The sequence below is a fragment of the Fusarium odoratissimum genome (genome assembly GCF_000260195.1).
Source record: "Fusarium odoratissimum NRRL 54006 unplaced genomic scaffold supercont1.31, whole genome shotgun sequence".
Classification (NCBI taxonomy): Eukaryota; Fungi; Ascomycota; class Sordariomycetes; order Hypocreales; family Nectriaceae; genus Fusarium; species Fusarium odoratissimum.
This window is the reverse complement of record NW_022158715.1, coordinates 254204-270290: the sequence shown is the minus strand read 5'-3', so window position 1 is coordinate 270290 and position 16087 is coordinate 254204. Positions and strand designations below refer to the sequence as shown.

The window sequence follows — 16087 nt, the reverse complement described above, 5'->3', positions numbered from 1 at the left end:
GCTAGAAGCTCAGTTTCTGGCTCTACAACTGTAACACATGCCAATTAAATGAAAGGAGATGCACTGGAAATTCAATTATACTTTTAGATCAGTGCTACAAGTCCTGAATGCTTTCAACTCCATAATCTCTATATCCTCATACAGGAACGTCGACAATATCACGTGATCAGCCATGATCCATGCTGACGTTGGGCACTGGGAAATGTCCAAGTGTCCACCATGTCAATAGCGTAGCAAGGGGCATCTCGAACTCCAGATAATCTATTCAATTCCATTACGAATCCCTTCAGGAGCATTATCAACGGCTCCGCGTCTTCTGCGCTCATTCTTCGACGCTTCTGCTGGCTTTCTTCTTCTTGGACTAATTCACCATGGATATTAACGATTTGAAGAACACGGTCTCCAACCTGACCTTGTATGATCTCAAGGCAGGCTTTCGGAAGGCCCAGAATGGTACCCCCTTTAGCGGCCACCTGATGCGCGTCATAAGTCACTGACGATGTCCAGCTGTTATGAACTTTACCGAGATGGAGGCCAAGGTTGGTTGAGCTCTGCGCGACAATAGACCGGGACATTGTCGACTTACCTATCTTCAGGTGCGAGAAGCAACGAATAACGAGCCATGGGGTGCTTCATCGACCCTCATGCAAGAGATTGCAAATGGAACATTTAACTAGTACGCACGATACTTTGAACCATATCCAAAACCAACTGCTGACTGTGAGCCAGCCAAACCCTTAACGAGATTATGCCCATGATCTACCGTCGCTTCACCGAGAAGGCTGCCGAGGAGTGGCGTCAGATCTACAAGGCCCTCCAATTACTCGAGTTTCTTATCAAGCACGGTTCCGAGCGCGTTATCGACGATGCTAGAGGACATATCTCGCTTCTTAAGATGCTGCGCCAATTTCACTTTATTGATCAGAACGGAAAGGACCAGGGCATCAACGTGCGCAACCGAGCCAAGGAGTTGGCCGATCTTCTTAGTGACGTGGATCGTATCCGGACCGAGCGCAAGAAGGCGCGTGCGACCAAGAACAAGTATACTGGAGTCGAGGGTGGTGCGACCTTTGGAGGTGGTTTCTCAAGTGGTAGTTCTGGTCGTTATGGTGGTTTTGGCAGTGAGAGCGCTGGCTACGGTGGTGGTGGTGGTGGCAGCAGCGGCGGCCCTGGCAACTATGGCGGATACTCTGGTGGTGTTTATGGCGATGGTGGCGGTTTCGGCGGCCAGTCTGATGACTGGCGAGGCGATGGCGCTGCCAGCCGATCCGAGCGATTTGAGGAATATGATGAGTTCGACGAGGGTGAGAGACCAGCTGCCAGCTCATCAAGAGCTGCCGCCAAGCGACCCGAGCGCACTCCTGTTAAGAAGGCCGCTGAGCCCCCCAAGAAGAAGGAACCCGAGGTTGATCTCTTCTCCTTCGATGACCCTGCGCCAGCATCTTCTGCAGCTCCAGCGTTGGCCCCAAGCAACACTGCCGCCGCTCCTGCGCAAGAAGACGACGACGAGTTCGACGACTTCCAGTCAGCTGCCCCTGCTCAGGCAGCACCATCCAACAACTTTATGCAAAGCCCTGCTGTGACATCGACGGCCTCCTCAACCGCCCAGTTTGTTGCTCCCCAACCTCAATCGGCTCCTCAGCAAGCTGACATTAGCCAAATGGTTAGCATGGCGTCCATCTCGCCTGCACCAAGTGCCTCAGGCACCCCTGGACCCAACTACTCTGCCTTTAGCATCCCCGCTGCTCCTGCGGCACAGGCTCCTAAGCCTGCTGCCTTCCAACAGACTGGACCCAACTACTTCAGCTCTGTCCAAGCACAGACAGCAAAGACCCCAACAACATCTGCCTTCTCAGGCATGGGAAGCGCCTCCAACGCTGCGCCCAGCGGCCCTACTACTATGGCTAACATGAAGCCCGTTACTAGCCCATCTGCCAAGCCAGCACCCGCTGCTGGTGGAGATGCCTTTGGAGCTCTCTGGGGCAAGGCCAGTGGAGGTGTCAAGAAGCCAGAGACACCCAAGACTGGACCCGCAATGGGCCAACTTGCCAAGGAGAAGAGCAGTGCTGGAATCTGGGGAGCCCCAGCAGCTCCATCCTCCAGCGGCAGTGCTCATCCCAAGACCGGCGGATCTGCTATGGACGATCTCCTTGGTTAAGCTTATGTGCTAAATCTGTCTTAAGAATGGTGGATCATAACCTGGAACTGAGACGACGGCTGGGGCACTAATGCCTCTGTTTGTTGAGTGGGCTTGAGAATGTACAGAATAATAAGCAGTGGGACAGCATGTTTGTATTCATGATAGGATCCTAGATAGGCGTCTGGCGCAACAAAATGAACTGACATGTCATGTCGCTCTATTTTCAGCCGATTTGGCCTGGCCCCTGTGGTAGGCCACCATCATTAGATCGATTATGCTGTGTCAGGTGAAAACTAACCAACAATGGATTTATGGCGATCATTATGAACCACACAAGATCAGATCAACAGCCGAGATCGATCCTGGACCGGATCAGTTGCCGTTGCAGTAGGACGACTATCCCGGAATAACTTGCAACAGTGGGCTCATAATCTTCACCCAGGCAATCTCGCCGTGTATGCGACCTCATTCTAAACAAAGGAGCCTCATCCGGGCCAACGAACCGTACTTCCCCAAGAACGACTCTCACCCAATCATGACCATGTCGATGTTTTCTGAAACACCAGCCGCCCTTTTCCCTGCGCGGCTATTCATCCAACATCCCTGCTCGTCTAAGCGCCGCCACAACGTTAAGCCTCTGAAGCCTCATTGGCCGATGAACCTGACGCCCAGGAACAGCAAGAGAATTGTTGTATCATGTTGTTGAATTGGCAGGTTTGAGATGATTGTCTGTGGGAGAGCGTGAAGCGCGATGGTGGCTGGTAGTAGGCGGTTGCTGTAATTGGAAACGAGGCTAGACAAGGTACTACCCATGAACTGAGTATGTTATTCTTGTATCTTGGAGAGGTTTGTTGACTTTGGATTGTGTATAAAGACACGGAGTATCGGGCTGTTTGAGATATCCTTTTCTCTTCATCAAACAACTTACACAGCAAACACTCCAATCTCTCTTTTCCTTTTGTCTCATTTCCTTAGTTTCCTTTGTCCTCTGTTGGGTTTTTCTTCTTACTCACGACCAGACGAATCTCGTAACGAATTCCTTTCTTTTACAAGTCCATCTCTCGCCTCTTCTTTGGGCGGGCCGTTCACTTAGACAAAATAACTTCCTCACCCCCCTCCATCCCTTTCTACGCCAAAAACTTTCCTTTGCGCACAGCTGGCTCGTCGCGCCCTCGTCTCTCTCTAGACACAGAATCTGTTGGGAACCTCAAGACCAAGATGCAGCCTGCTCTCGGAGCCCTCGGGCACACCTGGACTGCCATGCGAGCCATGGAGTTCATCTCTCTGATCACGATTATCGGATTGACTGCCAACTTCATTGGTGAGATGGTCAATGCTGATTATGCGGCGCCTTCTGCCTTGATTGGAACACTGGTTGTTGTAAGTTGACTTGCATATGTGCTGTGATCGAAGAGTGACTGACTTACATGATACAGGCCTGCATCTCGACTCTCTACATCGCCATCTCTTACATTCTCTACTGGGATGGCATGCTTCCTCTCCTCCTCTCCACTGGTGCCGATATCATGCTTCTCGTCGCATGCATCGTAGTCGCCTGCACTGTCGGCAAGCCCGTCAGCTACCTCTCATGCCCCAAGTTTCCCTCGGACGGCAACACGGCCAACTTTGTCAATTCCCTCTTCCACAACGTCTACCACTCCCGTGGCAACACTTTCGCCTGGGTCGACCCTGATAAGGCTTCGTGCTACCAGATCAAGTCCATCTGGGGCCTCAGCATTGCCCTCTGCGTGCTGTTCGCCTTCTCCGCCATCACCTCCGGATGCCTCTGGAAGCGAACAAAGGGTGCCTCTCGCCCTGCTCCCAAGGATATCGAGGGTTGAAGGTGCGGCCGTGAGGGGCAGGTCAATGCCCTGGGCATCAGTCTAGGACCGCATGTGATGGCCCAGGAGCGAAGTCTGGGAACGCTGGCCATGGCGAAGCGGTTCGACAGCGACTCTTCTGATGCTGAGAGCGCACGCCAGCCGTGGTATCCCCCGCCCCCCACGGCGCCTGTCCGAGTAAAGAGAAAGGAAGTGCCACAGCCTCTGCAGCATCTTCCTCCTTTGCCTCCAGTTCCGGTGTCACCGGGGCGTATGAATGATAGTGGACCAAAGAGTCCTCTCGAGAGGGTCTGGTCGAAGCGCAAGACTCTGCTGGAACGGGTAGAGGGTTGGTGGGATCTTGATCTGTTCGAGAAGAGACAGACACTCTTCGGCGGTAAAAGGGTTCAGGGGTAATCGTGCCTTTGGGATATAATAGATTGGATGCTTTGCTTTGCTTGTCGGTTTATGGAAACGAGTGTTTGAGAACACCTGGGTAATGTCTACTGGTTAGATCGGCTTCATCATCAGAAAACGAATAAAAATGGGATCTGGGTTGACATGGATTGTTCAACCATAAACCGCTGTGCCAACGTACCTTATGATCTATGACGCCTGGCCAGAATAACTGTTGCTGAGAGAACACAAGATAGATAACCCAAAAGGTTTCAAGACAACACTAAGTATAAAAGCTAGGTGCCGCTTCAAATTGAGCATTCTTAAATTGCAGTAAGGGAGTGACACTTGGGAATAAGGCACGAAATGCCAATTCCCATTCATATATGTTCCTCCCGAAATGACGGAAATTTAGTGTGAGTCCCTTCCACAGTAGAAAGTGAAGTAAAGCAATATTCATATCCTGAACCAATCAACAAACTCACTCCCGAGGGTATCAAATCAGCAAAACTCCATGTCCCAGAATTTGAAGGCACTTGGCCACATCCCAACTCTCATCAATCTGATCTCGCCTCGACCACACCTTTTCCATAACTTCAAGCGCCTCTCTGATCGTGCCGAACACGCTGACTGGACCCAGACGCTCCACCATTGCGCGGTACTTGTCCTCGTCTTCAGGGGGCGAAAGGCAACCTGCAATACAAAAGGGCCACACCAGAGTCCGGAGGCAGATGTTGGATGGAAGGGTCGTCAGGAGTTCTGTCATACGGGAAACGGAAGTTTGGATCTCTGGGCAAGACGGTTGCCAGCCGGATATGACGACGTGAAGGTATGTGAGCGCTGCTTGGAGCCAGATCATGTTATTGACCGCAAGACCAGGGGCTTGCTTAGTATCAACCCCGTAGCCGTAATTTTGAGTAGGGTTCGCGACAACGCTTATAACGGGATCGAAGAAGGGGCCCGGCCCTTGGATCTGCGCTTCAATTACACCGAGGCCCCCCTTGATGGCGTCTTCCATGATTTTGCCTCGCTGAACCAATTCGTTTATTGATAGCGAGTTCTTCTTCTTCTGCTCCTTCTTCCAGGCATCCAGTGCCGCAATGTCACCGATGATCTGCACGACCCAGTTGTTGAGACCAACATAATCTTCCATGAAGAGCGAGCCCGAGATGCGAACTTCGTGGGGGTTGGTGTAAGTTTTGCAGCTGGGCATGATGTTATCTTGGTACTTCTGAAGACGTGGTGCCTGCTCGAGTGTAATGCTGGATATGACATCAATGTAGAGGACATTGGCTGTGAAGAAGCGAAGGGCAGCTTGGTTGGTGCTGAAAGGTCTTCTTATACCCATCTCTGGCGGTGGCCAACGGTAGCTGTAGAGAGCCTCCAATGTCTCGCCCCATTTCTCTGATTGCGGGAGGATCTGTTGAAACATGGTAATAGCGGCATCGAGGTGCATCTTCCAGTGGTCCTTGTTACTCGTTGAAACCTCAAAGATGAGCATTTGTAGGATAGCTTGTAGAACAAGAAGGCGATCTCGGACGCCAGCGCATGAGACCTTGTGGTTGACAGCGGTCATCTCACGCTGCAGTTCTCTCAAGCCCATCTCAAGTTGAGACTGTAATTGATGAACCATTCGGTTTGTGCACTCCTGATGCTCGACTGCGCCATTGGCCATGACTATGCTGAAGAAGTACGAAGTGAGCGACACAGCTGTATGCCAGACAGACTTGTTGCTTTGGAGCACGTCGAGTACCCAGCCACGACCGCCTGCCAGGATGGGAGGGCGGTAAAAGGGGAAGAGATAAGGGAAAACGTAGTCGAGGTAGATCATGATGAAGTGAATCTCGGTACTGGCACCAGTTGAGCTGCTGGAGTCTTCAGTCGGGACAGCGAAGTGACTGTGCCATGGCATATCAGGGGGCGAGGCGCCGCTGGTGTTGCTAGAAGCAGGCGTCGACCCAAACTCATGGCCCGAAGCAGGATCAGTGTCAGATGCAGCGGACATGGCAGCGTCATGAGGCTGCTGTTGGTTTTGGCCCTCATTCTGTAGTGTGACATTGCGAGTACCGGCTTCAAGCATCTCCATATACTTGCGATCGCGACGCTGGCTGGCCTGCTTCTTGACCTGAGCCTTGATCTTCTCAGCCATGGCCTTCTGCTTCGGTCCACCGTCCATCCATTCTGGCTTTTCCTCATCGAAGAAACAACTGATCTCGAGGGTGCCACACGCATCGCAGACAGGACGCTTCTCATCGCATTTCTTGCGACGGAGACGACAGGTCCAGCAGCCTGCGTTGGAGCGCACCTTTGAGGACATGAGATGGCGAAACATGGTGGCTAGTGGAGATGACCCCCTGAGCCTCTGTAGTAAAGGTTTGATGGAAGAGCAGCCAGTCAGTGTAAGTGAGTCGTGGTGGTGCTGGAGATGGAGATGGCGATGGAGATGGAGATGGGAGTGTGATTAATAAAGCTGTTGCATTTGATGAAAGTTGCAAGTTTGGTCGAGACTCGTACGGGGGCTTCTCAATTGGGTTAGCAGGACAACCCCATGTCTAGGATCGACGGGTTGACGCCAATCGAAATTGGGGGGGCATCCACTTCCTTGCCAAGATAATTTGTCAGCCAATTCTATTTCCATGCTACTCCATCTTCACTTACATCTTTGATTGATAACAGACAAGAAACAGGAGACGTAAATGACCCGTCGAGTGTGAGATTGGGACGATACCATCAACAAGACACCGAAGTCCGAGCTCAAGCCAGGCCTCTTAGTAAGCTATCAATGTCGACATCCACCCAAAGCTCCAGCTACAGAGATCCATCATCCGGGGAGTTATGAGGAGCTCGATTGGATCTAGTCAAAGTACCTAGTCATCTCTGATAAGGCTGCTGACTTACACACAACATGCAGCACAGTGTCACGTCAACACTGCTGTCGCACAAAAGAAGCAAGGACAAACATATTGATACAACCAGAACCTCTATTTATGTATTACCAGACCTAAAACCAATATCAGGTGTAAAAGAATGCAGCGTAACCCGAAAACACACCCATAGAACCTCATCTCCTCTACCAGCTTGACAACAAGCAAATGGTAAATTTCCTCCAATAACGTGTGGCCAGAGCTTTGGGCCCCTTCTCCGATTCCTAAACACAGCAAACAACAGGCTGCTGGAAAGCACGCTGGTAAGCATTCGGGTTTCGAGTCTCGGTCAGTGGATCCCGCTGAAAGCATAAAGCACCAACGTAAGCACCGATGAACATAGAAATGATGATGTAGCCATTGAAGGACACAGCCATCAGTATGAGAATGTAGGTGATAATACACTGCACCGTGTGCAATAAAGCCTTAATAAACGCATGTTCCACGAAGCTGGGGCAAAAATTGGGAATGGGGTTGGCGTCGTTGGCGTCGTTGACGTCGTTTGCATCTTTACCATTGTTGGGGCCAGGAGCGGAAGCAGGCCGAGAGGCCACAGGTTGAATGTCATCAGGTTGAGCAGCAGCAGGTTGAGCAGCAGCAGGTTGAGCGGCAGCAGGTTGAGCGGCAGCAGGTTGAGCGGCAGCAGGTTGAGCGGCAGCAGGTTGAAGGACCGCAAGTTCAATACCAGCAGCGGGAGCATATTGTCCTTGAGAATTGGGGGCGCCTCTGGCGAATCGGTGACGTTCCCATTCTCTAGAGACACGAGCTAAGAATTCAAGAAGCATGACCAGCATGAAGGCGCCGAAGCAGGTGATGCCGAACTTGCCTCCGGAATCCATATACCACGCCTTGGAAATAAAGCAGGTACCAATAGTGTTCCAGTTCCAAAGCATCTGGGAGAGACGTCGTCAGCTATGATGCTAGAGATGATGAGAAAGGGATGGAATAACTTACGGGGTTTTCAGTGCAGTTCCCAGCCCCCTCTTCGCTCAAGCTGGCGAGGGCTGTTGCAAAAGCTGGATGCATTGTAGCGGTGGCTGCGATATCGTGATCCATGATTGTATTCATGTTGCCAAGCTATAGCAAAGTGATGACGGTTTGTTTGATGATGATGTCTTTGTTGATCTTTTGATGGAAGTTAATCGTTGAAGCAAGTGGATGATGATGATGATGGAGAAGAAGAACAAGGTCAAGTTTCGAAAGGACAGTAACAAACGAAGATATTGACCCTGCGACGAACGTGGAAAGTCCAAAGGCGTCCGACTGAGTCTGTTAGCGAAGGAGCAAAGAAAGGGTAGCTGCAGTAGTATTCGACCTTCCCCAAACCACCGCCACAGTCATCTACAATAGCTTCACACCTTCCACAAACGGACGTGAATGAAGTGTTTTTGGCGGGTGACGAGTCAGGAGAGAGGCAGCTTCGAGTAAATGTGAGCAAGTTACCCACCATGAGCTCAAAATTGTGATGCAGGGATCGTGATTATGTTGCGATTTTGGTGACAGACGTTTATACCACGACGAGATTAGTACTAAGCCAGAACTAGGGTAGGGTAAAGGATGGGTACATGGACCGGCCAGTTAGTCAATTACTTTATTCTAACGTTCGTTGTCGTTTTTAGTGTATAAGAGGAGACACGTGAATGCTTGGCAGCCTTTATTGCACGATTGAATATTTACACTATTAACTCGATATTTAAAAGAGACACAAAGAAGCATCAAAATGGTGTGAGATACATGCAGTAAAGACTGTGCATCCTCCTCTCTCGAAGGATGGGCAGGGACAAATATCATTCATCCTCAACACCACATAATTACGTAACTACCAGCTCACAAGATCATCTTGAAGCTTCGTGCAACAACATCAACGGATGCCTCTTAATTAGTGGCTAGGTATACAATGTTGTGAATGATGGCGTCATTTGACACTGCAGCCTGACACTCCAGTGCCGGCTAATCCAACTCCCATCGCCCCGCCCCTGAGGCATCGACACTCTTTCACCAGATTCTACAGAATGCTCGTAACCCCGGTAGACGGACTTATAGTAAACAATAGAAGAGTCTCTGCCTGCTGTGCATGACATGTTTGTTAATTATCGATTTGTGGTTGCACAATGCTCGAGTGTTTGCCCTGCCCTAAGCTCCCACCAAACAAGCCCACTAGTAAAATAAACAATGACTGCTGCCTCGACGCATTTGTCCTTGAGTATTTGGGAGTGAGATTTACCAGAGTATGGGGGAGCATGTGCACAGGAGGGGGTTTTCCTAGTAAATCACGCCCAAATTGGGCTCGCTACACAGGTGTCTCCACGGGAACAGGACTCACAACACTGCCTGACTTTAGATGTTAAGCGCGCTCGATCATCACACAAATATGGCATGCAGATTAAACAGACTCGATTGAATGTAGCAATGTGGAAATCAAGGCATTCACGTCAGAGATGGTCAAGTTTGGGTACAGTTGATGTATTGTGCGTGTCTCGAAGAGACATCCTTGTTAAGACCGTTGTCATCTACTGTACTACTGTCACCCGTTCAAAGTCATAACCCTCCTTCAGAACCCCCAAGAACCTGCTTGACCCTGACTATGTCGTGAAAATCATAAATTCGTCGAAATCATAGGTTGGATTGGTGGTGAGCTTAGATGCGGTTGACTGGGTTGTCGTCCTTGGTAGGGCTGCCATCCCAGATGCCAGCTTCCTCCTGGACGTCAGATTCCTTCGCAGTCTTCTTGGCTCGGTCCTCATCCTGCTGCTTCTTGTGCAGGGCGCGGGCCTCCTCGGGACTGACGCCAAAGTCAGTTGTCTGGGGCAGCATGTGAGCACCATACACGGAGCGACGGGCTGCTTCCATGACATCGATTCCGCGCTCAATGCGATGCTCGGTACCCTCCCTATTCAAACATGGGTTAGTTCCGTCATGTATGTATGACGAGCAGAGTTGAGGATGAACTTACACTCGATGAACCTGGGCAAGTCGCTCCTCGTGGGCGATAGGCTCGGCACCCTGTGCGAGACGCTTGCGGGCCAAATACTTGGCCCGCACCTTGCGCAGTTTGAACTTAAGCTTGGCGATGAGACCCATGGTGATCGTGATGTTTCGGGATAGGATGTGTGCTGAGGACAAATGTGAGATGCTGAAGGGGGAGACAAAGGAACGTGAAGTGAAGTGACCCGAAGGGAAACAACACAAAGAGAAGGAGGACATACCTTAAAGGAAGAGCGAATGTAGATGAGATAGCAAACTGACTTCAGGTCGATGTGAAAGAAAGGTTGGTGCTTTGGAATGAGGGTTTGGGAACGTCGTTTGGATCGTGACGGAGCAAGCGATGTTGACGTGGAGAAAGGAAAAGAAGTCTGTGGGGGAGAAAAGTTGGAAATTTATAGCCAAAAGAGCAAGCGAGTGATTTCAAATTCAGCGGGCTCTTTCGAACTCCAGGTGCATCAATTTCTGGTGCAGCAGTTTCGCTGCCTTATTTCTGATATCAAAGGGGAGAGTATGGGAAGCTCAACTACGCACTCACTGCTCCTGAACCCAACTTTGCGATGCACGTTTCGAAAAAAATGGACAAGTTGCATCCCTATGATACCAAACTTCGCATCGAGCTTCATGGCTCTATCTTATATATCAGAGTTGTGAATATCAAAAAACCATGTTGCAGTTCCATGATGCTATTTTCCCCTTTTCGGGTATTCTAGCGCACGTCCTGCTAGGTGATTCCCTACCGGCCCGCACGAACAGTGGGACTCTCGAGGGTGCGAGGCCGGGTACCTGACTAGACCCCTTAGGGACGGGAGACTCGCGTGCCATGGTGGGCAGGGTGGGCACAGGAATGACACCAAGTGCCGTATTGGCCTTGGGAGGTCGATGATCTTCGATTACAGGATTAGTTCTTCATGACTGGCTCTCCTTCAGCACAATCCGTCTCATCACGAACGTAACGATCGACTGCAGTCTCTGCATCTTCCTCGCCGTCGAGAACATCCAACCAATGTCCCTTCACACCCTCCTTCTCCAACACCAAGGCCATGACTCTCGCTGTTGACGCTCGAGTGGTCATGCCTCTGGCTTGCTTCGTTTGTCCCAAGAGCACTCCCCCTTCGTCCTTGTCGGTGAGACCACCAGGGCGGACCGATACAGCGGTCAAGCCGTCTCTCTTCCTGGCTTCAGTAACGAGAGCTTCATCGGCGGCGGTCTTGGGCTCATAGTAAGGACCCAGGAAAGTTGAGTTGACCTTCTTCCAGCCTTCCCAGTCCTCGGCAGTCCACCAGGGAGCTTGCTCGCGTCGAGCGCCCAAGTAGGAGACCTGGAGATGATGACCGACGGACTTGTTGGCGACCGAGGCCTTGATGAAGAAGATTGCAGCATCACGATCGATGCGGATGATCTAGAAACACATCAGTTACACCCAACAACACACGATCCGTAAGTGTGCTTCTACCGTATCTTGATCAGTTCCCCTTCCAGGACCTGTCCACTGATTAGCGTACACTTCTCACAGCTACCGGACGGAGATCCAACCCACCGGCGCTGAAGACAACAGAGTCCGGCTTCACTTCGTCGAGAATAGCAGCGGCCTTCTCCTGACTATCAACTTTGATGAGATCATGAACCAGGATCTTGTGTTCTCCCGGCAAGCCCTCGGAAATCTTCTTCAGGTCGTCGATCTGGTCAGGGTTACGGATCAGACTCGTCACAGTCCAGGACTTCTTCAGCAGAATGACAGTGAGAAGCCTGCTGATCTTTCCATTGCCTCCGAGCACAAGAACATGACGGTTGGAAGCCATTGCGTTGGTTGCGAGTATCACGATTGGGTTTGGAAGTTGGAAGTTTGTATAAAACACGCAAGGGACAAACACGACATGCATGTATCTATCAGGTAAGTTCAAGACCCTGGCACTTTTCCTCCTTTACTGACCAACCACGACACAGACTACGGACTTCGGACTTGTCCATGACGCGAGCAGCTCCACTATTTGTCTTAACGGGACACCTCTTACAAGGAAGGTACAACCGTCGAACTACACACGAGAAAATACATCACGAGATATGAGCATCGAAGAGCCAATGGCTTCAATTAGCAGCTAGGAACTATAAGAAACACCATTTCCATCGATCATTGCTCATTGCCAGCTTCTGGCTCTCCTTGGTTGGGCACAAGAGTTGTCCCAGACGGACTTGATTCCCTGTGATGATGGCGGTGATGACCATGGTGATGAGTATGTTTATGGCCATGTCCGTGACCATGATTATGGCTATGTCGATGTTTATGTCGATGGTTATGCTCGCGGCCATGCCTGGGTGGGCCATCAGTACGGGGTTTTACACGAGCCCCATTGGGAAGCACGATATATCCCTTCGGTTTTGATTTAGACCGCCTGGGCGGTGGCGGTTCCGGGAGGCTGAAGCAACATCCCATGCTGATTGATGGAGACTCTAGTTGAGAGAGACGTTGGTATCTGTTCCGTCACTTGAAAAGCAAGTGTAAAGTCGATAAGGATTATGGACTTGGAAAGAATCAAGTTTTGAGCCTCTTGGCCAAGGATTTTATATTTTCTTCTGCGGTAGCACACATAAGCAGCCAACCAACAGCTGTTCAAATACAACCACCGGATCACTATCCTCATAAATGGAAGAATATTCTTTGACTCAGTGTTGTATAACCGCCAAGATTGAATGTTGACGATCGAATATTCAGATACACTATCATGAGTAGCGCTGCTATTAGACCAGTATTATGATTCGCCACGGCCGGGCGTCTAGGTTGCAATCCCCCTCAGGGGCTTCGAAACTTGGAAGCACTGAAGACCCGGACCTCTCACTGTGCGCAGTGGGCTTTCAAGTATTTTGGTTTTTGAATACTACCACCCACAGGGGAAAGCAGGACAAGAGAGGTTGAAGTCTACATTAACAGGACAGCATTAGTCACCGGCACTCAGATATATCCGCACGATATATTTATTACCAAAGGGATACGTATGAAGACATAGCCTTGATTCTGAACCTTGTGTTGACTCCCACAATACTGAAATTGAAAATCGTGCTAACCGCATCCATCCCAGAAATCGAAAACTCCTACCCAAGCATGAAATACCCCGTTGATACGATACCCATGATCCATCCCTGAGCCGAAAGAAACCCAAAAATCCTTCTCTCGAACCGTATACGTCGAATCATCATCCAAAGAAATCAAAACTCCTCCCATAAAGAACGCGATTCCATGTCAAGTTTTGCGCTCCCATCCAAGGGCTAGTCACTGAGCCCGCTCTCGTCTGTCGGAACAGCACGTCGGAATCAGAACTAGGATGTAGAATGGTCTGGCCCCGGTGGTCGTGGTGGCATCACCGTGAGCTTCAGTCACGATCGAGCTTGGTGAACGGGTGCTACTCTGGGCCGTGTTTGGTCCAGAGGCATGAGTACTACTGGAAGAATGAGTCTCGGCGGTTTCGTCGCTTTGGCGGCTGGACTGGAATCCAGGGAATCCTTCGGAATGGCGTTCTGGACTACCCCAGACGGCGCGGATGGAGTCTGCACTAGACTGGAGATTGTCAGTATTTCATGTAAGTCCGATAAGGTCTGCCATTGATAGAGTTTCCACCGCTGACTGGTCAAACTTACTCGTCTCCTTTTGACATCCATGGGAGGCGACCTACCGAGTGAGCTTTAAGGAGTCAGTAACAATAATCTAACAAGGGCCAGTCTCCGCAACTTACTCTATGTAGATGGTACGGGGATCATGAGTGTAGTTCGAGAAACCAGCATACTTGGGTCGGCTTTGATGCTCTGAGACCATTCGTGGAGAAAAAGGTGGTTGAAGAGGTGAGGTCTCACCCCTATGGTCAAAGTCGACTTGGACCGTGGTACTATCGGTGCTATTGCCGGAATACGTCGAACTGGTGTCTTGGAGTTCGCTGGAATCAGAGTTCACGGAACTTGTATCTGACTCCCTGTCACAGGTTGATGAGACTCTTGAATTCGAGCTCGTGCTTGAACTTCTACTGCCGCCGTCCTTCTGGCTTCGAAGCGAAGAAATGGAACGAGCCATGTTGGTATTGTGGTGGTGACAAGGTTCGTGAATCTGATGGTGGTCTAGGAGTCTTATTCTTCACTAAAATCGTCTTCAAGATTCTGATAGATGTCCGCAAGAGTGATGAGAAGAGGAACAAGAATTGTCGCTGAGTTGAAACCGAGGTTTTATAGCCATTCTGCGACTCACCAGAAGGCTTGGAGTTATGCATAGTTTCTTTCAAAAGTCGTTTCTGCAATATGACTTATGAGGCACTGACATGTTTGCAGGTCAGGTCTTTATTCCTTCCGCTACCCGATGTAGTGTGACCACGACGATACCATATGGATATACAACTTCAAAGAAAACACCATTTGCTCCTTTCTACGAACCTATACCAAGCAAGAATCTGCAATGCGGAAGATATTCACCGCTGGGACAAGGGGAAAAGTGAAGATTGTTGGCACACCGATCCATTGAATTTTTTCGACTAATAAAACTATAGTTTTCATCCTTTCACTTCCAAACAACGCCAAAGAATAACACAAGCAACGTTTCATCTGAACCCCGACTGAAAGTACCCAGCTTCCCAATCACTGCTTCAGACTCCGAAGAGCATAGAGCTCCTGAGGCTTGCCCTGCGAATCACAGCTCGAAAACTTCCACCACTTTCCGTACCAAGAACCCGCGATATTTGTCAGACCCCAAGAGATAGGGGCAGGCATTGGAGGCCAGTTAGCCCACATACCCTCCTCGGCGGTTCGATCCAAGTTCAGGAGGAAGAAAGGCACAACATCGAGCACGCCGGCCTTTGTGACTGTCTTCTTGCCCCATATCTTGAAGGTCAGGCTGGCGGCAGCGCCTTCAGGGGTATCTTCCTTGGGAGCCTTGGGGTGGTTTGACAGAGCGGCGATGGTGGAAATTTCGCTGTGGAAGTGATGCTCGAAGGGCTCCTTGAAGGCATCCATGAGCTTGATGACTTGAGCGCCGTCGAGATCAGTGGGCGAGGCGAGGTTTGAGAGGTATGTGTTGAACTCGGCGAGGGGCGCAAGGAAGGACTCTGAGGTCTCGGTGTTAATGATCAAGTACTAATTGAAGACTAGGGTTCTTACCATGCTCATGATGGGTCTCGTCCCAAACTGGCTCATCACCGAGAAGCTCTTGGACCTTGGGGAAGAGGTTGTCCTCCTCATCATCGTGGTGCGACTTGACGAACTTGAACCAAGTCTGAGAATATCCAATGAAGTCGGCCTTGTCGGCGTCCTTTACGTGAGGAGCTTGGAGGTAGATGGAATTGAAGCCACGAATAATGGCATTGTGCAAAAGCGCCATGTGAGTGGCGCCTGTGGTGAAGAGATCGGTCTACCAGGTTGGATAAGTCAGTATTGCCAATTACACCCCAAAGCACCTGAGTTCAATTGACTGACCTTCTTAGTCTCATACTGTGGTGTTGTCACCAGCTTCATAGGTCCATCAGCCCATGGCTGGCTACCAGCCGGCGAGGCGGACATATCAAGATACGGCGAATTAGCGAGAAATACAGCAAGTCCAGCGAAAAGAGCCTGAGCTACAATAAAGAGGAGGATACGTTGGCCAGACATGATGAAGAACACAAGAAGAGAGGAGAGGGAGGGGAGATAAATGCGACGAAATAGGTGCAACGAGGGACACGTTTGTCCGACTTGAGAGTGAGACAGCCACTCAAGATTCAGCTTCTGGGCTCACTTCTTGATGGTTCGATAGCTCGTCATGTCATGGGAGCTCATGCGGGTGTGGGTGGGAGCTGATTAAAAGGAGATTTATT

The 16087-nt window shown here is 50.3% G+C and overlaps 9 protein-coding genes across 13 annotated transcripts; 3 read left to right on the top strand and 6 right to left on the bottom strand.

The window, feature by feature from the left end:
- Window positions 1–219: 219 nt before the first annotated feature.
- On the top strand, window positions 220–2449 carry FOIG_13204 (uncharacterized protein). 3 transcript variants are annotated; one of them, XM_031214323.1, is made up of 5 exons: window positions 220–453; window positions 508–539; window positions 597–676; window positions 730–1608; window positions 1669–2442. In XM_031214323.1, exons 1-5 carry the CDS (start codon window positions 372–374, stop codon window positions 2156–2158), a joined length of 1563 nt encoding a protein of 520 aa, XP_031056033.1. In that variant the 5' UTR covers window positions 220–371; the 3' UTR covers window positions 2159–2442. The 3 variants fall into 3 exon arrangements, with proteins under 3 accessions (XP_031056033.1, XP_031056032.1, XP_031056034.1); XM_031214322.1 differs by having other exon boundaries at window positions 730–2442; XM_031214324.1 differs by lacking the exons at window positions 220–453; window positions 508–539; window positions 597–676 and having other exon boundaries at window positions 684–1608; window positions 1669–2449.
- FOIG_13201 (uncharacterized protein) lies at window positions 2416–6851 on the bottom strand. 3 transcript variants are annotated; one of them, XM_031214318.1, is made up of 3 exons: window positions 4559–6851; window positions 3564–4452; window positions 2416–3511 (listed from the first exon to the last, which is right to left on the bottom strand). In XM_031214318.1, exon 1 carries the CDS (start codon window positions 6686–6688, stop codon window positions 4853–4855), a length of 1836 nt encoding a protein of 611 aa, XP_031056028.1. In that variant the 5' UTR covers window positions 6689–6851; the 3' UTR covers window positions 2416–3511; window positions 3564–4452; window positions 4559–4852. The 3 variants fall into 3 exon arrangements, with proteins under 3 accessions (XP_031056028.1, XP_031056029.1, XP_031056027.1); XM_031214319.1 differs by having other exon boundaries at window positions 3568–4452; XM_031214317.1 differs by having other exon boundaries at window positions 2416–4452.
- Window positions 3359–3981, top strand: FOIG_13203 (uncharacterized protein; the record flags this gene model as incomplete). The annotated part of the gene is made up of 2 exons (XM_031214321.1): window positions 3359–3520; window positions 3577–3981. The coding sequence occupies 2 exons, from the start codon at window positions 3359–3361 to the stop codon at window positions 3979–3981; spliced, it is 567 nt and encodes a 188-aa protein (XP_031056031.1).
- FOIG_13202 (uncharacterized protein) lies at window positions 4039–4377 on the top strand (the record flags this gene model as incomplete). The annotated part of the gene is made up of 1 exon (XM_031214320.1): window positions 4039–4377. One exon carries the CDS (start codon window positions 4039–4041, stop codon window positions 4375–4377), a length of 339 nt encoding a protein of 112 aa, XP_031056030.1.
- Window positions 6852–7504: 653 nt separating the features above from the next.
- FOIG_13200 (uncharacterized protein) lies at window positions 7505–8336 on the bottom strand (the record flags this gene model as incomplete). Its single annotated transcript, XM_031214316.1, has 2 exons — window positions 7505–8173; window positions 8235–8336. The coding sequence occupies 2 exons, from the start codon at window positions 8334–8336 to the stop codon at window positions 7505–7507; spliced, it is 771 nt and encodes a 256-aa protein (XP_031056026.1).
- A 1581-nt stretch (window positions 8337–9917) lies between these two features.
- Window positions 9918–10703, bottom strand: FOIG_13199 (uncharacterized protein; the record flags this gene model as incomplete). Its single annotated transcript, XM_031214315.1, has 3 exons — window positions 10487–10703; window positions 10234–10393; window positions 9918–10170 (listed from the first exon to the last, which is right to left on the bottom strand). The coding sequence occupies exons 2-3, from the start codon at window positions 10359–10361 to the stop codon at window positions 9918–9920; spliced, it is 381 nt and encodes a 126-aa protein (XP_031056025.1). The 5' UTR covers window positions 10362–10393; window positions 10487–10703.
- Window positions 10704–11163: 460 nt separating this feature from the next.
- On the bottom strand, window positions 11164–12088 carry FOIG_13198 (uncharacterized protein; the record flags this gene model as incomplete). Its single annotated transcript, XM_031214314.1, has 2 exons — window positions 11768–12088; window positions 11164–11664 (listed from the first exon to the last, which is right to left on the bottom strand). Exons 1-2 carry the CDS (start codon window positions 12062–12064, stop codon window positions 11164–11166), a joined length of 798 nt encoding a protein of 265 aa, XP_031056024.1. The 5' UTR covers window positions 12065–12088.
- Window positions 12089–13530: 1442 nt separating this feature from the next.
- Window positions 13531–14322, bottom strand: FOIG_13197 (uncharacterized protein; the record flags this gene model as incomplete). Its single annotated transcript, XM_031214313.1, has 3 exons — window positions 13531–13815; window positions 13896–13938; window positions 13991–14322. The coding sequence occupies 3 exons, from the start codon at window positions 14320–14322 to the stop codon at window positions 13531–13533; spliced, it is 660 nt and encodes a 219-aa protein (XP_031056023.1).
- Window positions 14323–14578: 256 nt separating this feature from the next.
- FOIG_13196 (uncharacterized protein) lies at window positions 14579–16080 on the bottom strand. The gene is made up of 3 exons (XM_031214312.1): window positions 15711–16080; window positions 15396–15645; window positions 14579–15343 (listed from the first exon to the last, which is right to left on the bottom strand). Exons 1-3 carry the CDS (start codon window positions 15882–15884, stop codon window positions 14877–14879), a joined length of 891 nt encoding a protein of 296 aa, XP_031056022.1. The 5' UTR covers window positions 15885–16080; the 3' UTR covers window positions 14579–14876.
- Between the last annotated feature and the right edge of the window lie 7 nt (window positions 16081–16087).

Coding starts and splice junctions, on each gene's coding strand:
- FOIG_13196 (XM_031214312.1), bottom strand. CDS start 15,884: ATGTCTGGCCAACGTATCCTCCTCTTTATTGTAGCTCAGGCTCTTTTC. Junction 15,646..15,710: donor CACAGTATGAGACTAAGAAG/GTCAGTCAATTG, acceptor CCAACCTGGTAG/ACCGATCTCTTCACCACAGG. Junction 15,344..15,395: donor CGAGACCCATCATGAGCATG/GTAAGAACCCTA, acceptor CCGAGACCTCAG/AGTCCTTCCTTGCGCCCCTC.
- FOIG_13201 (XM_031214317.1), bottom strand. CDS start 6,688: ATGTTTCGCCATCTCATGTCCTCAAAGGTGCGCTCCAACGCAGGCTGC.
- FOIG_13204 (XM_031214322.1), top strand. CDS start 372: ATGGATATTAACGATTTGAAGAACACGGTCTCCAACCTGACCTTGTAT. Junction 540..596: donor TTACCGAGATGGAGGCCAAG/GTTGGTTGAGCT, acceptor ACCTATCTTCAG/GTGCGAGAAGCAACGAATAA. Junction 677..729: donor GCAAATGGAACATTTAACTA/GTACGCACGATA, acceptor ACTGTGAGCCAG/CCAAACCCTTAACGAGATTA.